Source organism: Mesoplodon densirostris, chromosome 14, assembly GCF_025265405.1.
Source record: "Mesoplodon densirostris isolate mMesDen1 chromosome 14, mMesDen1 primary haplotype, whole genome shotgun sequence".
Taxonomy (NCBI): domain Eukaryota; kingdom Metazoa; phylum Chordata; class Mammalia; order Artiodactyla; family Ziphiidae; genus Mesoplodon; species Mesoplodon densirostris.
Window position 1 is genome coordinate 35,750,297 of NC_082674.1, and position 23,714 is coordinate 35,774,010.

The 23,714-nt window shown below is 37.8% G+C and overlaps 2 protein-coding genes across 2 annotated transcripts in view; one reads left to right on the forward strand and one right to left on the reverse strand.

Moving 5' to 3' along the window:
* Positions 1 to 23,714, forward strand: part of PLEKHH2 (pleckstrin homology, MyTH4 and FERM domain containing H2) — a 111,451-nt gene that overhangs the window by 23,859 nt on the left and 63,878 nt on the right. The window contains exons 3-6 of the mRNA XM_060117638.1: positions 11,216 to 11,278; positions 19,085 to 19,234; positions 20,363 to 20,446; positions 21,055 to 21,136. Coding sequence (XP_059973621.1) covers positions 11,216 to 11,278; positions 19,085 to 19,234; positions 20,363 to 20,446; positions 21,055 to 21,136 — 379 coding nt within the window. The remainder of the gene's footprint in view (positions 1 to 11,215; positions 11,279 to 19,084; positions 19,235 to 20,362; positions 20,447 to 21,054; positions 21,137 to 23,714) is intronic.
* C1GALT1C1L (C1GALT1 specific chaperone 1 like) lies at positions 7,769 to 9,224 on the reverse strand. Its single transcript, XM_060117905.1, is given in 7 exon segments — positions 7,769 to 7,989; positions 7,992 to 8,172; positions 8,174 to 8,276; positions 8,278 to 8,622; positions 8,624 to 8,712; positions 8,821 to 8,933; positions 9,209 to 9,224. Coding segments are annotated over 7 exon segments (1,068 nt in total).

Below are 23,714 nucleotides of genomic sequence, written 5' to 3' on the forward strand. Positions count from 1 at the left end.
ATTTGTATAGTCCTTGTCTTAGTCCATTCAGGCTGCTATAACAAAATGTCACAAACTGTGTGCTCATAAACAACGGAAATTTATTTCTCACAGTTCTGGAGGCTGGAAATCTGAGATCAGGGCACCAGCAACATTGGGTGAGGGTACTTTCCTGGGTTGCAGACTTATCATTATATCCTCACTCGGCAGAAGGACTCAGGGAGCTCTGTGGGATCTAGGGCACTAATCTCATTTGTGAGGGCCCTGCTCTCATGACCTAGTGACCTTCCAAAGGTCCCACCTTTTAACACCATCATTTTGGGTGTTAGAATTTCAACATGTGAAACTGGGGGGACACAAACAGAAAAGTCTAAAGAATAAAATTTCATATAAATACCATATTTTTTTAAAAATTGAAGTATAGTTGATTTACAATGTTGTGCTAATTTCAGGTGTTACAGCAAAGTGATTCAGATATATATATATATATGCACATACACACACACACACACATATATATATTCTTTTTCAGATTCTTTTCCACTATAGGTTATTACAAGATATTGAATATAGTTCCCTGTGCTATCCAGTGGGTCCTTGTTTTTTTATCTGTTTTATACATAGTAATGTGCATCTGTTAATCTCAAACTCCTAATTCTAAATACCGTCTTAATCAGATATGGGTGAGACTCAAGGTATGATTCATTCTAAGAAAATTCCCCCCTAGCTGTGATCCTGTGAAATCAAACAAATTATGTGCTTCCAAAATACAATGATGGGACAGGTATAGAACAGACATTTCATTCCAAAAGGGAGAAATAGGAGAGAAAGAAGGGTAACAGATTCCAAGCAAGTCCGAAACCCCAGCAGACAAACAACATTAAATCTTAAAGCTTGAGAACAATCTTCTTTAATTAGATGTTCTGCTCTGTGGGGCAGAGGGCTTACCTTCCAGACCCACCTGAGGCATGGTGTGGGAGTGGTCTCACCCTCTGGACATACTGGGATATGCTCGCCTCCCATGGCTTTATTGGGTGTAGCCACACAGCAGCTCTCATGGGTTGCAGTTGCATGCTGGTGGTTCTACCAGTCTGGGGCCCCAAGGGTGGCCTGATGGCTTCACTGGCACTGCCCTAGTAGTGGCTTCCTTCAGCGACCTTGCCCTCAAGTGACCCTCTGCTTGGGTTGTGGACCCATGGCTCCAGGTTGCTTCATCTTTCTAAATCTAGGTGGAGGTAGCCATGCCCCCGTGGCTCTGCTGGGCAGGATAGAGCCCCCATAGCTTTGGGCAGTACCACTTTGATTTAGGCAGAGGTCGGTCATCTGGCCTGTTGAAACCCAGGCAATAACCCCACCCATCTACCACTTTTTGAAACTGAGGAGGCAGCCCTAATGATCTCTCTCTCTTTTTAAAAAATTTTTTTTATTGGAGTATAGTTGATTTATAATGCTGTGTTAGTTTCTGCTGTACAGCAAAGTGAATCAGTTATACATATACATATATCCACTCTTTTTTAGATTCTTTTCCCATATAGGTCATTACAGGGTATTGAGTAGGTTCCCTGTGCTATACAATAGGTCCTTATTAGTTATCTGTTTTATATATAGTAGTGTGTATATGTCAATCCCAATCTCCCAGTTTATCCCTCTCCCCCTCCCTCCCCGGTAACCATAAGTTTGTTTTCTACATCTGTGACTCTTTATACTTTGTAAATTAGTTCATTTGTACCTTTTTTTAGATTCCACATATAAGCGATATCATATGATATTTGTCTTTCTCTGACTTACTTCACTTAGTATGATAATCTCTAGGTCCATCCATGTTGCTGCAAATGGCATTATTTCATTCTTTTTATGGCTGGGTAATATTCCATTGTATGTACCACATCTTCTTTATCCATTCCTCGGTTGATGGACACTTAGGTTGCTTCCATGTATTTCTTGGCTATTGTAAACAGTGCTGCAGTGAACATTGGGGTGCATGTATCCTTTTGGATTATGGTTTTCTCCAGATGTATGCCCAATAGTGGGATTGCTGGATCATATGGTAGTTCTATTTTTAGTTTTTTAAGGAACCTCCATACTGTTCTCCATAGTGGTTATATCAATTTACATTCGTACCAACAGTGCAAGAGGGTTCCCTTTTCTCCACACCCTCTCCAGCATTTATTGTTTGTAGACGTTATGATGGTTGCCGTTCTGACCTGTGTGAGGTGATACCTCATTGTAGTTTTGATTTGCATTTCTCTGATGATAAGTGATGTTGAGCAACTTTTCATGTGCTTTTTGGCCATCTGTATGTCTTCTTTGGAGAAATGTCTATTTAGATCTTCGGCCCATTTTTTGATTGTGGTGTTCATTTTTTGACATAGAGCTGCATGAGCTGTTTGTATATTTTGGAGATTAATTCCTTGTCAGTTGCTTCCTTTGCAAATATTTTTTCCCATTCTGTGGGTTGTCTTTTCATTTTGTTTATGGTTTCCTTTGCTGTGCAGAAGCTTTTAAGTTTACTTAGGTCCCATTTGTTTATTTTATTTTTTATTTTATTTTTTAAATTTATTTTATTTATTTTTGACTGTGTTGGGTCTTCGTTGCTGCGTGCGAGCTTTCTCTAGTTGCGGCGAGTGGGGGCTACTCTTTGTTGTGGTGTGCGGGCTTCTCACTGTGGTGGCTTCTCTTGTTGCAGAGCATGGGCTCTAGGTGTGCAGGCTTCAGTAGTTGTGGTGCGCGGGCTCAGTAGTTGTGGCTCATGGGCTCTAGAGCACAGGCTCAGTAGTTGTGGCTCACAGGCTCTAGAGCACAGGCTCAGTAGTTGTGGCACACAGACTTAGCTGCTCCGCAGCATGTGGGATCTTCCTGGACCAGGGCTTGAAACTGTGTCCCCTCCATTGGCAGGTGGGTTCTTAACCACTGAGCCACCAGGGAAGCCCCTATTTTTTTTTTATTTTCATTACTGTAGGAGGTGGATCAAAAAAGATATTGCTGCGATTAATGTCAAAAAGTGTTCTGCCTGTGTTTTCCTCTAAGAGTTTTATAGTGTCTGGCCTTACGTTTAGGTCTTTGATCCATTTTGAGTTTCCTTTTTCTTTTTAAATTATTTATTTATTTATTTATTTTTGGCTGCGTTGGGTCTTCATTGCTGCACTCGGGCTTTCTCTAGTTGCGGAGAGAGGGGGCTACTCTTTGTTGCAGTGCATGGGCTTCTCATTGCGGTGGCTTCTCTTGTTGCAGAGCACGGGCTCTAGGCATGTGGGCTTCAGTTGTTTTGGCATGCGGGCTCAGTAGTTGTGGCTCGCAGGCTCTAGAGCGCAGGCTCGCGGGCTCTAGAGTGCAGGGTCAGTAGTTGTGGCTCATTGAGTTTACTTTTGTGTATGGTGTTAGAGAGTGTTCTAATTTCATTTTTTACATGTAGCTGTCCAGTTTTCCCAGCACCACTTGTTGAAGAGACTGTTTTTTTCTCCATTGTACACTCTTGCTTCCTTTGTCAGAGATTAATTGACCATAGCTGTGTGAGTTCATTTCTGGGCTTTCTGTCCTGTCCCATTGATCTGTGTGTCTGTTTTTGTGCCAGTACCATACTGTTTTGATTACTGTAGCCTTGTAGTGTAGTCTGAAGTCAGGGAGTGTGATTCCTACAGCTCTGTTTTTCTTTCTCAGGATTGCTTTGGCTATTCAGGGTTTTTTGTGTTTCTATATAAATTTTAGAATTTTTTGTTCTAGTTTTGTGAAAAATGCTGTTGGTAATTTGATAGGGATTACATTGAATCTGTAGATTGTTTTGGGTAGTATGGTTATTTTGACAATATTGATTCTTCTAATCCAAGAACATGGTATATCCTTCCATCTGTTTGTGTCATCTCTGACTTCTTTCATCAGCATCTTATAGTTTTCAGAGTAGAGGTCTTTTGTCTCCTTAGGTAGGTTTATTCCTAGGTATTTTATTCTTTATGATGTGATTTTCCTTGATTTCTCTTTCTGATCATTCATTGTTAGTGTTTACAAATGCAAGAGATTTCTGTGTATTAATTTTATATCCTGCAACTTTACCGAATTCATTGATGAGCTCTAGTAGTTTTCTGGTAGCATCTTTAGGATTTTCTATGTATAGTATCGTGTCATCTGCAAACAGTGAAAGTTTTACTTCTTCTTTTCCAATTTGGATTCCTTTTATTTGTTTTTCTTTTCTGATTGTCATGGCTAGGTCTTCCAAAGCTATGTTGAATAAAAGTAGTGACAAGGGACATCCTTGCCTCGTTCCTGATCTTAGAGGGAATGCTTTCAGCTTTTCACCATTGAGAACAATGTTAGCTGTGGAGCCTTGATGATCTCTGAATTACATTTATGGTCCTTCTTTCCTTGTCTTGAAGAATAGCCCATGTTCACAGCCGTATAGTCCTGTCCGGTAAAATCTAAGTCCAACAGCCTTCCTCATTCCTCCTTCTTCAGTTCAAATGGACTGTTTTCCTGCTGGGGTGGCTGATTCAGTCTGTGGTTCAAACCCGTACTAATCTCTTAATCACAAGGTGGCTTGGCCACACCCTGTTCTCTCTGGAACAAGCTTTCTCATTTCTTTCAATATGGATAGGCCGAAAAATTTCCATTTCTGCATCCTCTTTGGTTAACAATTCCATCTCTAAGTCATTCTCTCTTTTCACATTTTACTATAAGCATTCAAAAAGAACCAGGCCACTCCTTAAACACTTGGCTTAGAAATTTCCTCAGCTATATATCCAATTTCATCACTCACAAGTTCTCCTTTCCACAAAACACTAGGACATGAGCACAGTTCAGCAAAGCTCTTTACCACGTTATAACAAGGATCGCTTTTCCTCCAGTTTCCAATAACATGTTCCTCATGTCCGTCTGAGACCTTAACAGAAGAGCCTTTACCATCCGTCATTTCTACCAACATTCTGTTCACAATCCTTAGGTATACTCTTCAAGAAGATTGAGCCTTTCTCTATAGCTTTCCTGTTCTATTTCTGAGCTCTCACCAGAATTGCTTTTAATGGTTCGTTCATGGCAATGTAGGTTTTTTCTACTATGCACCTTAGAATTCTCCCAGTCTCTATCTGTTACCCAGTTCCAAAGTTGCTTCTGCATTTTTAGATATTTGTTACAGAGGCACTGCACTCTCAGTACCAATTTTCTGTCTTAGTCTGTTCGGGTTGCTATAACAAAATACAACAGACTCTGTAGTTTGCAAACAATAGAAATCTATTTCGCCCAGTTCTGAAGGCTGGAAGTCTGATACCAGGATTCCAGCAAGATCAGGTTAGGGCCCTCTTCTGAGTTGCAGACTTCCTGTACTTTCACCTGGCAGAAGGGGCTAGGAGCTCTGTGTGATCTCTATTATAAAAGCCCTAATCCCATTCATGAGCGGTCCACCCTCAGGATTTAATCACCATTACATTGGGCACTCTGATTCCAACATGTGAATTTTGGGGGGACACAAACATTAAGATCAGAGTGGTCCTCTTGAGAAACTATTAAATCTTTCTAAAAATTATTATTATTAAAACTTTGCCTTTTTAGAGCAGCTTAGGGTTCACAGAAAAATTGAATGGAAGATACAAATTTCTTATATAATCCCTGCCCCCACACATGTGTAGCCTTCCCTATTATTAGCATCCCCCACCAGAATGGTACATGTTACAAATTGTTGACCCTACATAGACACATCATTGTCACCCCAAGTTCATAGTTTCACTCTTGCTGTTGTACATTGCATGGGCTTGGACAATGTATAATGACATGTATCCATCATTATGGTATCATACAGAGCATTTCCACAGCCCTAAAAAGCTTCTGTGTTCTTTTTATTCATCCCTCCCCCACCCCAATTCCTGGCAACCACTGATCTCTTTATTGTCTCCATAGTTTTCCAGAATGTTACATAGTTGGAATCATACTTTATGTAGCCTTTTCAGATTGGTTTCTTTCACTTAATAATATGTATTTAAGTTTCCTCCATGCCTTTTCATAGCTTAATAGCTTATTTCCTTTTAGCCCTAAATAATATTTCATTGTCTGGATATACCACAGTTTATCCAGTCATCTACTGAAGGAAGTCCATCTTGGTGGCTTCCAAGTTTCAGCAATTATGAATAAAACTGCTATAAATATCTGTGTGCAAGTTTTTTTTTAAGATATTTTTTAAATTAATTAATTAATTATTTTTGGCTGCATTGGGTCTCCATTGCTGCACGCAGGCTTTCTCTAGTTGAGGCAAATGGGGGCTACTCTTCATTGTGGTGCGCGGGCTTCTCATTGCAGTGGCTTCTCTTGTTGTGGAGCACAGGCTCTAAGTGCATGGGCTTCAGTAGTTGTGGCACATGGGCTCAGTATTTGTGGCTCGTGGGCTCTAGAGAACAGGCTCAGTAGTTGTGGCACATGGGCTTAGTTGCTCCGTGGCATGTGGGATATTACTGGACCAGGGGTCGAACCCGTGTCCCTTGCATTGGCAGGCAGATTCTTAACCACTGCACCACCAGGGATGTCCCTGTGTGCAAGTTTTTATGTGAACATAAGTTTTCAACTCCTTTGTATAAATACCAAGGAGCACACTTGCTGGATAGTATGGTAAGAGTATGTTTAATTTTATAAGAAACCATAAAATTGTCTTCCAAAGTGGCTATACCCATGAGCAATGAATGAGAGTTCCTGTTGCTCCACATTCTTGCTAGCATTTGGTGTTGTCAATGTTCTGGATTTTGGCCATTCTAATAGGTATGTCAGTCTTTTTTTTTTACTAGCAAAATTTTACAGAGCAGCAATATGTTTGTGAATTTTCCTGTTTTTCCTGGCAATCTCAAAAATACTCAAAATTGAGGCTAAGGCTGCACAAGTGCAAAAGTTCCCCTGAAAACAATGTAGTTGCATTGCAGAGGTTATGATTGTTAGCATATTGTCAGTAGTGAAAGAATGTGGTGTTGGCATGTGCATGCCAGTTAGTTTTTTGGATAAGGAATATCCTAGACAGGAGACACCATGCTTGTCCAACTGGTTGACATAATGCTGCAGTCTGTAACAATGACTCAATAAAATGCTTTTAGACAGCAATACTTGCTTATTAAACATTTGAAATATCTTCACAAAAATTAAAGGTGACATATGTCCAGAGAATGCACTTGGGAGGTATCTATTTTTGTATCCAAATATTTGAAACCTCTTCCAGAATACAGATCCCTGCAATAAACTTCCTTTTAAAAAATGCTGCCATGTGGACAGGAAGTTAAATTGCCATATATGGTGATAATGGAATGTTTTACATTTTTATTATCCAATAGAAATATAAAGTAAGACACATATGTAATTTAAAAATTTCTTAAATAAATAAAAGAAAGCTAAAAAGAAATCTTCCATTAAATAAAAGAAAGATAAAAAAAAATCTTCCATAGGGAATTCCCTGGCAGTCCAATGTTTAGGACTTGGCACTTACACTGCCGGGCCCGGGTTCAATCCCTGGTCAAGGAACTAAGATCCCACAAGCTGCGCGGCACAGCCAAAATAAATAAATAAATAAAAGAATGCTAAAAATTTCTAACAATGTTAATAAACTGTAAAAGAAACAGGTGACATTAATTTTAATGTTATATTTTATTTAATGTAACATATCCAAAATATTATCATTTCATTGTTGAGTCAGTATGAACAATTACTGAGATTTTTATACTTTTTGTACTAGGTTTTCAAATAATATTATTGAATGGAGTGTGTGTTTTATACTTATGCTACATGTCAATTTGGACTAGCCACATTTCAAGCACTCCTGGACAACACAGTCCTATTATTTCCCAGCCCTGTCATTTTCTGAACCATTTGAAGGCAAGAAAATCAGTGTGTCATTGAAATAATGTCCAAATGCCCTGAGCTGGCACACACCATCCATCATTACTATTATCTTTTCAGGAGTCAGTCCATTAAAAGTAATAGCTGTATCTGAACAGCAGGCTTCTGCTACTTGCTGAGGGTTACTAGACATTGTCTCTTGAATAAGACATGCAGTAGTTTTGTATTTATAAATAGAGTTCTTCCTTCGGAATCCTCTGCATTTTCTGCAAGAACTCCTGCATATTTCAGGCAGACTGCCAGTTGCATATCTTCAGATAACTTCCAAATCACACTTTGATCTGCACACTTTTCAGACTTATTCAGAAGTCTGTTAAGTCTTTTCATAGCTCTATACTTAAAAAACAATTCCTCCTTCCATAGTCACATATTCAAGGTCACCAGATGTTATAGTGTGGCCCAGATAGAAAGGTTGTGATGCATCTCTAGTAAACAGAAGATACTTTATTTTCAATGACAGTAAATGTAGTGGGATGTAGAGGAAAGAACCAGTTGTAGTTGTTGCCATGCTTCCCAAAGACATACTTGTACCTTTTCCTCATCTGTGTCCGCATGTCATTTTTTATCTTAAACAAACCATCATTTTTAGTACTGTAGAGCTCTGTTTTGTCACAGTGTTTGGTCTGAGTCTCTTTCAGTACAGCCCAATAATACTCATCATTAGGTTCTACAAGGATGGTAGAGTAAATACAGATACTTTTACTGAGCTCCATGCGTTCCACTTCTGAAACGTTTAAGAAATCTTTTGTGTTAGGTGGGTGAAGGTGATGGTGCTCATGGTCTTGAGTTTTACTTGTGTCGAATGGTAATTGACCCAAACATAGTTATCAAAACAGAGCAAATTCTCCCAACCAGTGTACCCTTAAAAAATGATACAATACACTCATAACAGAAACCATCTTTCAGGCATTGAGAACAGTGCACACCTCAGTTGGGGTCCCTGTCACCCAGGCGGTCCAGAGAGGGCAGCTCCCTGCTGGGCCGTTGTACCTGCAGGAGGCCACTTCTCTGTGGTTTTCGAGAAGAGGGCAGGTCTGGAGTGTCGGCTATGGGGTGGTACCCAGGGTGCTGTGAGTTTGAGATGCTCTGGAAGTTCAGGGCATCTGGGAATATCAGCCAACAATAAAATTGATAACGAACACAGACTGAACCACAGACGGCTCTAGTGTTGACCAGACTTCAATACTCAGCAAAAAATTTAGTTTTACATGCTGTTTGTGTATGATGTTAACTTGCATTGGGTCCGATTTAAGACTTTTGTTTATTTTACTTATAATATTTATTTTACTATTTCACTTTAACTCTCCAAACTTTTTTTTATTTCCCACCCTCTAAAATCTCCAAACTTTCTCTTCTCCACAGACCTTTTAAAAAATACCCAGATATTTTTCCATTCTCTGTGCTGTATGCTTTTGTGGACATGTGTGTTTAATCAGAGTATCTTCTATACTCTTTCCATCATGATTTGTAAGAATTAAAACTCCTTAGTTGTGACTTAAACATACCACCTATGGAGCTTATGAGAATATACCACTTTCTGATATCACTGGGACTTTTTTTTTCTATATTAAGCCTGTGTCAATGTATCTTTTCTTTTGTTTTTGTTTTGTTTTTGTTTTTTTGTGTGTGGTACTCCGGCCTCTCACTGTTGTGTCCTCTCCCGTTGCGGAGCACAGGCTCCGGACGCACAGCCTCATTGGCCATGGCTCACGGGCCCAGCCGCTCCGCAGCATGTGGGATCTTCCCAGACTGGGGCACAAACCCGTGTCCCCTGCATCGGCAGGTGTACTCTCAACCACTGCGCCACCAGGGGAGCCCTTTTCTTCGTCTTAAAATTTTTTATTATTTATTTTTTATTGAAGTATAGTTGATTTACAATGTTGTGTTAGTTTCAGGTGTACAGCAAAGTGATTCCATATATATATATATTCTTTTTCAGATTCTTTTCCCATATAGGTTATTACAAAATATCGAGTGTAGTTCCCTGTGCTATACAGTAGGTCCTTGTTGTTTATTTTATATATAGGAATGTTTATATGTTACTCCCAAATTCCTAATTTATCCCTCCCCTGCTCATTGGGATTTTTTTTTAACATCTTTATTGGAGTATAATTACTTTACAATGGTGTGTTAATTTCTGCTTTATAACAAAGTGAATCAGCTATACATATACATATATCCCCATATCTCTTCCCTCTTGCGTCTCCCTCCCTCCCTCCCACCCTCCCTGTCCCACCCCTCTAGGTGGTCACAAAGCACCGAGCTGATCTCCCTGTGCTATGCGGCTGCTTCCCACTAGCTATCTATTTTACATTTGGTAGTGTATATATGTCCATGCCACTCTCGCACTTTGTCCCAGCTTACCCTTCCCCCTTCCCGTGTCCTCAAGTCCATTCTCTAGTAGGTCTGCATCTTTATTCCCATGCTGCCCCTAGGTTCTTCATGACCTTTTTTTTTTTTAGATTCCATATATATGTGTTAACATACGGTATTTGTTTTTCTCTTTCTGACTTCCTTTACTCTGTATGACAGACTCTAGGTCTATCCACTTCACTACAGATAACTCAATTTTGTTTCTTTTTATGGCTGAGTAATATTCTATTGTATATATGTGTCACATCTTCTTTATCCATTCATCTGTTGATGGGCACTTAGGTTGCTTCCATGTCCTGGCTATTGTAAACAGAGCTGCAATGAACATTGTGGTACATGACTCTTTTTGAATTATGGTTTTCTCAGGGTATATGCCCAGTAGTGGGATTGTTGGGTTGTATGGTAGTTGTATTTTTAGTTTTGTAAGGAACCTCCATACTGTTCTCCATAGTGGCTGTATCAATTTACATTCCCACCAACAGTGCAAGAGGGTTCCATTTTTTCCACACCCTCTCCAGAATTTATTGTTTGTAGATTTTTTGATGATGGCCATTCTGACTGGTGTGAGATGATATCTCATTGTAGTTTTGATTTGCATTTCTCTAATGATTAATGATGTTGGACATTCTTTCATGTGTTTGTTGGCGATCTATATATCTTCTTTGGAGAAATGTCTATTTTTGATCAACAAATCAAATATGACATTTGAGGTCTTACTATTCTCTTAGATTTAATTTATTGTTCTTAATATGTGTTAACCAGTGATTTCTAACATATAGTCCAATGAAGAAAATTCTATTGATGAATACTCATGTAGTATATATTACATTGTATTAAAAGTATCAAACCTTTGGTATTTTGTTTGATCCATTTTTAAATATGCCCTGAAAGAGCTTTTAATGTGCTAAATTGTATGCAATTCATATTCACTGAAGTACTTTAAATGTTCTTAAAGAATTCCAAAAGGGAAATATGAATTTTTCTATATTTTATATCTTTTCTCACTTTTCAGATGCAGCAGCTTGAGAGACAAGTTATTGATGCTGAACGTCAAGCAGAAAAAGCTTTCCAACAGGTAGGGTATAGTTTAGTTTAAAAATTGTTTTCTGGGCTTCCCTGGTGGCACAGTGGTTGAGAGTCCGCCTGCCGATGCAGGGGACACGGGTTCGTGCCCCGGTCCAGGAGGATCCCACGTGCCGTGGAGCGGCTGGGCCCATGAGCCATGGCCGCTGGGCCTGTGCGTCCGGAGCCTGTGCTCCACAGCGGGAGAGGCCACGACAGTGAGAGGCCTGTGTACCGCAAAAAAAAAAAAAAAAAAAAAAAATATTGTTTTCTGCCTCTACCAATATAAACATTGTTTTGCCCAAAACAATCCTGAAAGTGGTCTTCAGCTGTCCTCTTCATTGTATCATTTTTACTGTTCATGAGCTGGTTCCATAGAGAAAATGGAGAATCTAACTTTGTTTTGTCCCTTAATAAATTTTCAAAAGGACAAAAATGCTTCTATTCAGAAGTTTTATCTTACTTATGAAAAAAATCAAATATGACTTTTATGGTTATGCCTAACCATAATGACATTTTATGTATAAATATGTTCATGGCAGCTTTATTTATAGTAATAAAGAGTTGGAAATAATATGAATGCCATTTTATAGGAGAATGAATTAGAGAACTGTATGTATTCCATGAAATATTAAACAACCATTAAAAATAACTATTACAAAGAATATATACAAATATGGAAAAATGCTTAGTTATATTAGGAAAAATATATATAGATTTTTATATTTAACATGTTAATAGATATGGGGGGAAAAAGTCAAACCTAAGAGTTTAAAAAAAAAGCTGTTAGGAAACATCCTGAAATTTGTGTTTGTGGAATTATGGATGATTGGTTTTTTTCTTCTGTGTATTCATACTTTCTAGTTTTTGATTTTGGTACTACTTTTACTTTAAAAAAATAATCTTTTGATAAATCACTTAACCCTTTCTGGGCCTTGCCAACAGTAAAATGAGTGGTTTGGATGAGCCCACCAGCCTTAAAGTTTGTCTAAGGAGCCTAAATTGATAATTTCACATTTTATGAAAAGATCTCTGTCAGATTCAGTCAAGTCAAGAATTTCAGAAGTCTTAAATACAAAATTATTTCTTTCAAGGAGTGTATATTCAATTTCTTATACTTGCTCTAAGTTTGTCATGTTTCTTCCTTCAGTTTGAGTATTACCAAATCTTGTTTTCACCTAAAAGATTTAATTTTACTCAGTAGATTGTTTTAGTGGCTTGACTAAGTTAACCCAATTTAACCTAATCCTTAATTTTTTAAAATTAATTATACTTGAAGATAAAATCTTAAAACTTTATTATGCAAAATTTCAACCACTACAGGAGTAGAGAACATAGTATGATGAAGCCCTGTCATCACCTTCAGCAGTTAGTTGATGCACAGCTAGTATATACCTCCACCCACTTCTTCCCTACCCCCACACTAGGTTATTTTGAAACAAGTCCCAGGTATTATATCATTCCACCCAAGAGTATTTCAGCAACTCATCTAAAAATAAAGACTTAAAAATCATAGCTACAGTACCATCACCCCACCGAAAAATTACCAATAATTTTTTAAAACCTCAAATGTAGATTTCGATACAAGTACTAGTAGTAATGGTAAGGATGTATGATTTGCTTGTTTTTTTGTATTTTATATTCTTTAGTTGATGGGACCAAATAGTAATTACTCTACATATATCTATAAAAAGCCAATAATTAACAGTAAAGTCATTAAAGGTCACTTACATTCTAAAAGAAAGACTCTTACGTTTATATCACTCTCTTTCACTCTATACCAAATGTCTTTTTCTGTGGTGGGCCGTATATGTGTGTCCCTGTTCGGCCTTCAGCCTTTTGCAGCATACGTTTGTCATTTTGTCGACCTCTCTGACTTTCATGTCTCCTTCCCTTTCTTTCCCTTTCTGACTTTGGCCTTTCCTGGTGACATCTCTCTTTATCTCTGTACCCGTGGCTGTCTCCATACATTTCTCTGTCTATTCTTTCCTAGCTTTCTTTTCCCTTCCCTTCCCTTCCCTTTTTCTCCTTTAACTGCTCATATTATAGGGAAAAAAAAAGAAGGAAATTGAAGATGGTTTCATTTTGCCTTAAGTTAAAAGTCTAAATTCATATATGCAGCAAATTTATTTAGCTCTGAAAATTAAACTGAATGAAGAATTTTTTAATTTTTGATTTTCATTTTTTTTTACCCCTTTGGTTGACTGGATCTTGAAAGAAAAAAGGAATCCCCATTCTCAATTCAAGGGAAGCAAATCATGGCAGTTTGTAGCCATCAGGGCCCAACCACTGATCTCAATAAGTTAACAGGAAGAATATCTTATTTGAAGTTGTCCTTTGAGGATATCAAATGTAAAGTTATTTAATTCTATGTGCCACATTTTTAAGCAAAATTATACAATGATTGGTTATTTTAGATATACTGCCTTAAATCAACACCCCCCCAAAAGAGTGAGAATTGAAGATCTCCCAGAGTTTCTTTATAATCTGTAGATATTTCTTTTTGTCATAACACTTTAAATTTATACAGTACCTATTTTTGTTATGCTTCAGAAGAATTTTTTCTTAAATATTTCATAATGAATCTAAAAGTTAACAGGAAATATAAACAGAGAGCAGATGAATTCTAATGCACTGACTATATTACTTTTTTTTTTTTTTGCCTTTGCAAGACTAAGTAAATATTATTAACTTAGAGTAACTGAATCCTTCACTGTCTTTAACAGTTTTCATGGTACTATGGCCTATCTGCTGTTCATGTTGCTTAAATTCATAATTTATCCTTTGTCATTGAGCCATATCCTAAGACTTAAACTGTATTTATACTAACCTAGAAAGAATGTTTCACCACTAAAAGTAATAGTCAGCTGAAACAGCTCAACTCTACACTTTAGCTTTGTACATTTTTCTCCTTGTTCATTAATGTGTGGGCATCACTTGCATAATCACTAAATAAGTTGCTGATAGAAAAAAGAATTAAACATTCTTCCAGAGAAATCTTGGCAGTCTTTTTACTTGATGCTGTAGTACATCTTTATTGTTATTGTTCACAAATTTTGAAAGCAGTATGTGCAGATCAACCCAGTACTACTTATGAGAACTCTTGTGAGGCAGAAAAGCAGCAAATAGCACATGTGGGAGACACTGATAAACAGGATTCCTTCTCAAGTATCTGATTAGTTAGGTATATAATACAATCTAATACACTAATTTATGCTAACCAAAGAGGGGTAGATAATTTCCCCTGTAGAAGTTTGTCTTTTCAATTCTGTCCTTCTGGACTCAGTCACTTGCGTGTATTTGATTTAGGCTTGGTAGGAGTTGGATTTAAATTTCCTTCTGACCATTCTAATATGTGGACTCATCTGCCTTTTATAAAGTTGGTTCTTAGTATCCAAGTTATTTTTGGTTCTTAGTAAATGATAACTACTCAGTCATCCTAACATCCAAGACCATGTAATGATTTGCTTCATTACATGGAAACCTACTTTATCCAGTGATGTTCCCTTTCACCTTCAGTGAGAATGGGCCTGGCCTTACTGAATAAATTTTGGAGCACTATGCTGAAATAACTATGTTTAAAATATGATTAGACTGATTAATTAATTTGCAATAAATTTTAATTAACTGGAAAATGGTTTGGGGTTCAAAATACTCTTAACAATTTCATCATTGTATTTTGGAATGGTTAAGCATCTTTGTCATGTCATTGCAATACTTATACAGGAATAGAAACTTACACCCCCCACTCAAAAATATAATCACATCTTGATTACCTGTAGTGGGGGAGGGAGGGATGAAGTTAGAAATGGGAAGAAGGAAATATTGATATGGATAGTTACAATACGGAAAATATTTGCAGTTTCTGCTTTCTCCAGGATAGACAAGAAAATGGAAAATAGCATTAGAAGTTGTGTCAGGGTACCCAAGACTACCCTCAGGTTTGATGATTCACCAGAAAGACTCATGAAATCATGAAAAGCTGTTATACTCATGGTTATGGTTTATTACAGTGAAAGCATACAGATTAACATCAGCAAAGGAAAAATGCACATAGGGCAGAGTCCAGGAGACACCAGGTACAAGCTTCCAGTTGTCCTCTCACAGTGGAATTGCATAGGAATGCACTTGATTCTCCCATCAGTGATGTGGGACAACACATATGAAGTATTGCCAACCAGGGTTGTTCATCCGAGCCTAGGTGTCCAGGATTTTTATTGGTGGGCGGTGGGGGTTGGGGAGGGGTCAGTCTTGTAAGCACGAAATGCATGCATAACCCACCTTATCTACTCAACTTCCAACCTCTCCAGAGGTCAAACTTGATACAGTGTGGCCCATGACCCAGGTAAGTAAACAAAAAAGGTATTCAGTATAAGTCACACTGTTAGCATAAACTGTCTGGTGTGGCCCAGTATATCAACTATATAAAGACAGTCTTATCAGGCAGAATATTCCAGGGGCTCAGAGGTTATTTCCCAGGAGACATTCAAAGGCTAGTTCTTTCTTTGGAACGTACAGGGTTTGAGCACCCCAAGCCTGCTGAATTAACCCTTCACTGCACAAAAGCTCAGAATCAACAAGACTTTCAGGAAATATCTGAGGAGTGTGCTGAGGGGGTAGGTAGATGCAACCAGAGGCTCTCCTGGAAGTAAAGGAGAAAGGTAGCCTGAAAGTACAAAACACTCCTCACTAGAGGATATCCACATATTGGTAATTGTAAGAGTTTATTCAACAACTAATTTGAATTCATAGGTGTGTGTTACCGGCCAGTCTCCGAGTAGTTAAAATTGTATAATTCAAATTAAATAAATGGTAAAAGATCTGACCTATTTTCTGTGTACTTGTGGTAAGATATTTTTAAAGGCTGCTTAGTTTTTCTGTAGGCCTCTTAACTTTTCTGCAGATTTCTTATTCATACTAATTGCCAAGGAAGGCTGGTGAATCCTGTAGAACTTGGTCCTAACAGGGCCAGCTGGAAGAAGGTTGCCTGTAACTGCTTTGTGATCTCTCTCCCGCAGAGATGTTGCTACTTTTGTCAATGTTTTTCTTGCCCAGGAAAGTTGTTTATCTAAAAGTAATAGTCAAATGAAGCAGTTGCACCAGGCAAAGGTGCAGCCAAGGAGCTCTGACTCTAGCATTCATTCGTAAAATGAGAACACCTTTCAAGTTGAATATATTTTTCAGGGAAGAAGAAGGTCCTGGAAAAATAGTTTTCCAGGACCATAGGCCTTTTCTAAGCAATAATAGGACAAGTTTATGTGGTAGTCCAATGTCCATAGGGTGGCTTGCTCCAATTTAATAAAAGGAGACTATAGATGTAGGTCCGGTAATATTTATTTTTATTAATTTTGTCTTTCTGGAGTGTTATGATCTATTACTCCCTCCTTGGTGGAGGACTACCATTTTGCACTTGGTCTCTGCTCTTCTTTCCCTGCTTCCACAGCTACAGAATACCCTGCATGGAACTGGCTGTACCATTTTAAGACTGACCTTTGTTATTTACTGTCCAGCTCTCTGTCCTGCCCTGGCTTTTTTCATGACAGCATCTCTGATATAGGCCTTTGTCCTTGACCTCTTGGTCTGAAGTTCCTGCAGAAAGCCTGCTATATTATGTTAAAAAATCTAAATCTTAAAATAACTTAAAATTATCATTTGGATAGTAGAGTATATTTTTTCTCCTATTTTTTGATCTTCTTTTATTTTCATAGCTTCCAGCCATGTGGGTGGTATTTAAATAGGACAGTTTTAGCATTTGAGTTGAATTTACATTTATACAGTGAACCCACAGATGAAACTTTGTATTCATGGTTAAAAAAACAAAACCAGGGCCTCCCTGGTGGCGCAAGTGGTTGGGAGTCCGCCTGCCGATGCAGGGGATGCGGGTTCGTGCCCCGGTCTGGGAGGATCCCATATGCCGCGGAGCGGCTGGGCCTGTGAGCCATGGCCGCTGGGCCTGCGCATCTGGAGCTTGTGCTCCGCAACGGGAGAGGCCACAACAGTGAGAGGCCCACATACCGCAAAAAAAAAGAAAAAAAAAAAAAAAAAAAAAAAAAACCAAACTAACCTTACCACCCTCCTTCTAGGAACCCTCATTAATCAAGTATTTTTGAGCTTTAAGTAAGTTCATTTTGATTTTTCAGAGATGTTTTATAAGATTTTTCATCTTACCTGTCATCTTTAATTTCTCAAATGCCTTTACATATTTTTCTTCTTTGCCCCCCTATAATCTAAAACATTACTAAGATTACATTCTTACCTATTTGGAGTATATAGAATAAAAGTTTTAATATTGTATACAGTGCCCAGTACTTTATTTTCTTTCTTACTAACATTAACATCACACATATCTCTTCAAGGATTTCATATGCCCAAATGTGTTTTGCAGAAGATCCAAGCAGAGCCAGTATATCTTAGATATTAACACTGAGGCACCACAACCCCTGGCCGTACAGCGATCTGTTTTATCTTGCTTTATTTTTCCCGTTACCCTTATTGCCATTGTAACAAACTGTGTGATTTTTAGTCATTATTATATTTGTGATCTCTCTTACCCACTAGAATGTAATTTCTATGCAGGTAGAGATTTGGGGATCTGCTTTATTCACTGATGTCTTCCCAGGACCTGGTATAGACCTGGCACTTGGCAGGTGTTCATTGAATATTTGTTAAAGTATTGAATCAATAAACCCTCACGGAATGTACTCTCCTACCTATATCTTGACTGTCATACTTTTTTACTCTCTATGATTTCATCATTGGGATTTTAAGGTTCTTTTTTGGTTTGTTTTTAATATTTATTTATTTATTTAACTGTGGGTCTTAGTTGTGGCACACAGGATCTTCCCTGTGGCGCGTGGGTTCTTCATTGTGGAGCGCGGGCTTCTCTCTAGTTTTGGCGTGCGGGCTCCAGAGCACGTGGGCTCAGTAGTTGCAGTGCATGGCCTCTCTATTTGTGGCACATGGGCTCCAGAGCCTGCGGGCTCAGTAGTTGCAGTGCCCAGGCTCCGTTGCCCCACGGCATGTGGAATCTTAGTTCCCCGACCAGGGATTAAACCAGCATCCCCTGCATTGGAAGGCAGATTCTTAACCACTGCACCACCAGGGAAGTCCCTTTAAGGTTCTTTTGTTTTACTTTTGCCTTCTGTTGTATAATGTGTACCTTTTTCAGCTAAGTTCAGTTTTTTTCCAAGATATGTTATTATACTTGATCATCCAGTCTGAGTCTTATCTTACCACTCAACATCTTTACTTGATAGTCTTTTTTTTTTTTTTTTTCCGCATTATGCGGGCCTCTCACTGTTGTGGCCTCCCCCGTTGTAGAGCACAGGCTCCGGACGCGCAGGCTCAGTGGCCATGGCTCACGGGCCCAGCCACTCCGCGGCATGTGGGATCTTCCCGGACCGGGGCACGAACTCATGTCCCCTGCATCTGCAGGCAGACTCTCAACCACTGTGCCACCAGGGAAACCCGATATTCTTTTTTTTTAAATATGAAAAAATGAGAGCTGGAAGCTTTATAATTCTATGCTCACATGAAATACTTTGCATATTATCATTGATCTAGTTAACATGTACATTTCTTTACATGATAGCAATATTCTGAGAATCTTTCATGTACCCTCATGCACCTCAGGGGTAACATCGCTTAGCAAAGTAGTCTTCAGACTTTATAATTGTTACATACATTAAAACTTGCTGTTCAGTGTTTTCCTTTTATGATGAAACCTTTTAGGAATTTAATGTTTAAGTAAAATTCTGAATTTAATACTATGATAAATTAAGTACATGCATAGTTTTAATATTTTATCCTCTGAATTTAGGTACAAGTTATGGAAGAAAAATTAAAAGCAGCTAATATTCAAACCAGTGAATCAGAGACGAGGTTGTATAAAAAGTGTCAAGATCTGGAAACCCTAATACAGGAAAAAGATGACATCATTCAAAACTTGGAACTGCAACTTGAGGAGCAGGTTAGGAAGGATTTGATCATCAAAGAGTCCTAAATATGTGCATTCATTTATGCATAATCGCAAAGATTAAAAAGAGAGTCAAAATTTCTAAATTTTGATCAGAAATCTTACTTGGTGACCCCCTAGGATTACATCACATTACTGGTGAAAGGTGCAAGTTAAATACATTCACTTTAAATCCGGGGTGATTCCAAGGCAGTATCTACCACTTTTTGGATGTGACAATACTCCTTAAGTTGGAAACACTTGGTTATCAGCAGGTATTTATGTCTGTAAAATGTTTCCAATAAATTTTTGCTTTAGATTGTTAGGGTGTTGGAAATGTTTATGGAAGGTTAAATTTTAAACATGTGTTTGATTTGACTCTAATCCTTCTGCTTAGAAATGTGTATACTGTTTTTAAACCACTTCATTGAGAATAAGTATAGTATTTAATTTATTTTTTTTTAATTTTTAGGAAAAAAATTGCACTAGGATTATTTACTTAAAAGGTCATTTAGTGTCATTTAAATATGACCACTATAGAACTGTTAAATGTTTAATCATTTTTTTCATTTCTCTGGCATCAGTGTTCCTTTAGGTCAGTGGCTTTCAGCCTCCACCCACTAGGATTTATATGATAGTCACACTCTCAGTAGTTTTGTGACCATAACCAGATTTAAAGGTTGGTGGATGTGAGCTAGAGTTTCTCAATCTCTATTTTTTCTGGACATTCTAAAACTAGCACTTGAGGGGCTAAAACTAGCACTTGAGGGGAAAATAAGCCATTCTCCAGAGGAGATTCTGATTCTCCTCTCCCCAACCTGGTTGAACTCTATTCCACTGTTCTAAACCTAGACTATTTCCAGAAATGGTTTATTTTGTTGATAAATTCAGTGGATTGATTTTGGTATATGATCTTTCAGAGAAAGGGAATAGCAGATGTTAAAGTTAGGAATATTTATGTACGCTTTTATTATTGTTCTGCTGGACAGCCATTCTTGTTTTTTCCTATGTTTGGTAATTTAAAGGCAGACGTCTTAACTTGGAAATAGGTTTAAGTGGACTTGCCTTTTATATCTATGACTGTAACATTTCCAGACCAGTAAGCTTCTGTTTGAATTAAACAAACTGCTAATGTTATTTCAGAAACAAATAAGGATTCAAGAAGCTAAAATAATAGAAGAGAAAGCAGCTAAGATCAAAGAATGGGTAACAGTTAAGTTGAATGAGGTATTTATTGCCATATTTATCTTTTCTTTACCTTTTACTTCTTTTGAATAGATAAGTCATCAGAATATCTGAATGAAACAAAATTCTGATCAGTTGGTGGTGCTGCTGGCTTTTGGCAAACGTGAGATAGGTAGCTTTCACTTTAATGACTAATGTAATTTTAAAATTAAAAATATTGATAGACCCATGGTAATCAGTGTTAAGTAGCCTCATTCTAATTAGTTGACTAGTTCTAATTAGTTAACTTTAAATAATTAGAGAATATATGTGCATATCTCATAAAATTAATATATTCAGTATCTGAGAAGTACACATTATTTAGTTTATATGGCAGATTAAATGCCAAAATAATTTGGTTTAAAATAACTTTACAGTGGAAAAGGCATAGGGGTGAAAAACATTTAAAACTTTTAGCTCTGGAAACAAATATTAAAGCCATAATTATCTAGGCTGACAATCTGTGATGATAAATTCATCTGATATTTACTTATTTCTTTTGTATTTTGCTTGTTTTAAATTAGATATTAACATTTTCTAAATGTTATAATTTACTAGTACATTTTAGAAATGTTATCCCTGTATAAAAGAAAACCATTATGTTCTTTTAGCTGGAATTGGAGAATCAGAATCTTCGTTTGATCAACCAAAACCAAACCGAAGAGATAAGAACAATACAGTCAAAATTACAAGGTATGTGCTCTTTGACTAAGATAGCCTAGTTGGATTTATTTGCTAGAATTTTATTATTGAGCGCTTGAAATATGACTTGCACAACTAAGGAACTGAATTTTACATTTTATCTAATTTGAATTCATTTAAATTTAAATAGTCACATGTCCATATTAGCACAGCTAGACAGTAGTGAATAACCCAAAGGGGGTAATTTGAACGTTTAATTTCAGGTATGTTTACTTTAAAAAAAATCAGTCTTGTTATTTTCTATTTTCATTTTGTAGCATTGTGCTCAATGGTGATTGAAATTCTTACAACCTGAATATTTGGAGCAGAATTTTATAATGCGAATAAACTCTTTGCATTTTCTAATGCTTAGGGCTATTTCCTTTCTTTTTAACTTTAAAACCAAAGGATGGGTGGTAGAGTTAATGATAGAGATTCACTTAATATGCTATTCGTATGATAGCCACTCAAGTGCACATTGAGCTGAAGAGGAGGTAAGTCAGCAGGGTGTATGGATAGCCTATGCTTATTAGACCCATGGCCTAGTATAGTGCTTTTTAAACTTTTATTTAGCAGCAGAACCCTTTTTTAACAGTTTTTTTTCCTATAGAATCTCAAGAGATAAAATAGGTAAAAAACCTGTACTGGGTGATGGGTCCAGAGTTCTGCAGACTTGGTCTCACCCATGACTCTTCTTTCATTTCATGCATCCTCTGCAACATTTTCATAAAGCCTTGGAGTTTCGTAGAATGCATTGGAAAAATACTGGCATGGTAGAAAGAACCCAGACTTTGAAGTCAACTTTAATGCCCTACAATTTAATAGCTGTGTATATATCTCCAGTTTTTTTTTTTTACATCAGTAAAATGGTGACTGTAATAGTGTCTTACTGGTTTCATGGGGGGTTGTTGATTATAGGACATGTGAAAGCACTTTGTCTACTGCGTGTTACTACCTATTGCTGTCATTTTGTAAAGGGAAAAAACTCCTGTTTTCGCTCTCTGAATATTTCTGACATGAGATGTGTGGAAGTTTTTCCCACACCAAGCAATTCTCCAATTCTCAACAGACACTGACTGGATGTCCTATAAATTTAACTCAATTCTGACTTATCTACTTGGATAGCACCAGATCCCTCACCCCCACAAAACTACCCACCTGCACCTCCGAGCAGGCACTGAACACACACACAAACACACACTTCGCACAGAGTCACAAGTACAGGGTGGCATCCCTGCTTCTGTCCAACAGACTGTAAATCCAGGGTTCCCAAGATCCCTTCCTTGGGTTCAATAATTTGCTAGAGAGGCTCACAAAATTCAGTCAGACAGTTCACTTCCTAGATTACTGGTTTATTACAAAGGATGTAACTCAGGAACAGCCAGATGGAAGAGATGCATGGGGCAAGATACAGGAGAAGGGGCACAGAGCTTCCAGGCTCTCACTAAGTATACCACCTTCCCAGCACCTCCACATGTTCACCAACTTGGAGCATCCTGAACCCCATCCTTTTGAGTTTTTATGGAGGTTTCACTATGTAGGCATGCATGATTGATGAAATAATTGGCCATTGGTGATTAATTCAACCTCCAGCCCCTTTCTTCCTCACCTGAAGTCAGAGGTAGGGGGTGGAGGGTGAGGCTGAAATTTCCAACCCTCTAATGATTTGATTGGTTCCCCTGGCAACCAGGCCCCATCCTGAGGCCATCTAGGGGCTTTCCAGAAATCACCTCCTTAATACATACTCAGATGTGTTTAAAAGGGCTTGTTATGAAAACAAAAGACACTTTTATCGCTCTTAGGACATTCCAAGGGTTTTAGGAGCTGTGTGCCAGGAACCATGGATGAAGACCAAAATCTATTTCTTATATCACACATTTCCTCTACCTATATGATGAAAAAAATAGGTGTTCCTATAGTTGATCTGGAATTCCATGTTTATATTTAAAGTTTTAGGTCTTTGTGGTGTTCACCCTCTTTGAAATAGACTGGATGTACTAAGCCCCTTCACCAAATACTGTTTCCCTGATAGTCTTAACTTGCAATTCTAGTCTTCACTGGCAGCCTTTTAGTCTTGGAGACTAAGGATTATTGATCCTTGGAACCTAGGCTTTACTGGAGAAGAACAGATACAACATATGTAGATATAATACTTTAAAAATATATATGTATATATGTGATTACTAAAATATCATGAATTAGTTCTGTGAGCGATGGCAACATGAAAATATTAGAAGATACATCTGAAGGAATACACTATATAAAGGTATTTTTCTAAAAAAAAAAAGGTATTTTTCTATACTCAATTATCAGTTGCTATTTAACTTAACCCTTTGGTGCTCTCCCAGAGTTGAGAATTTAATTTCTTTGGAAACTTTTCTTACTATCACTGGGATCTCCATGCTTTTGATCTTACAAGCAGCAATGTTACAATTCCTAGAAGATGAATTAAACCCATGATTAGGTGCTCGATTAATCACTTACCTAGCTGTCTAAATTCTCAGTCTAGAGACTGCCCCCTCCCCCTTTTTGTTCTCTAAGGAAGTGATTAAGGCTCTCCATGTGTGGTCACCATAGACCAAGTCCCTTC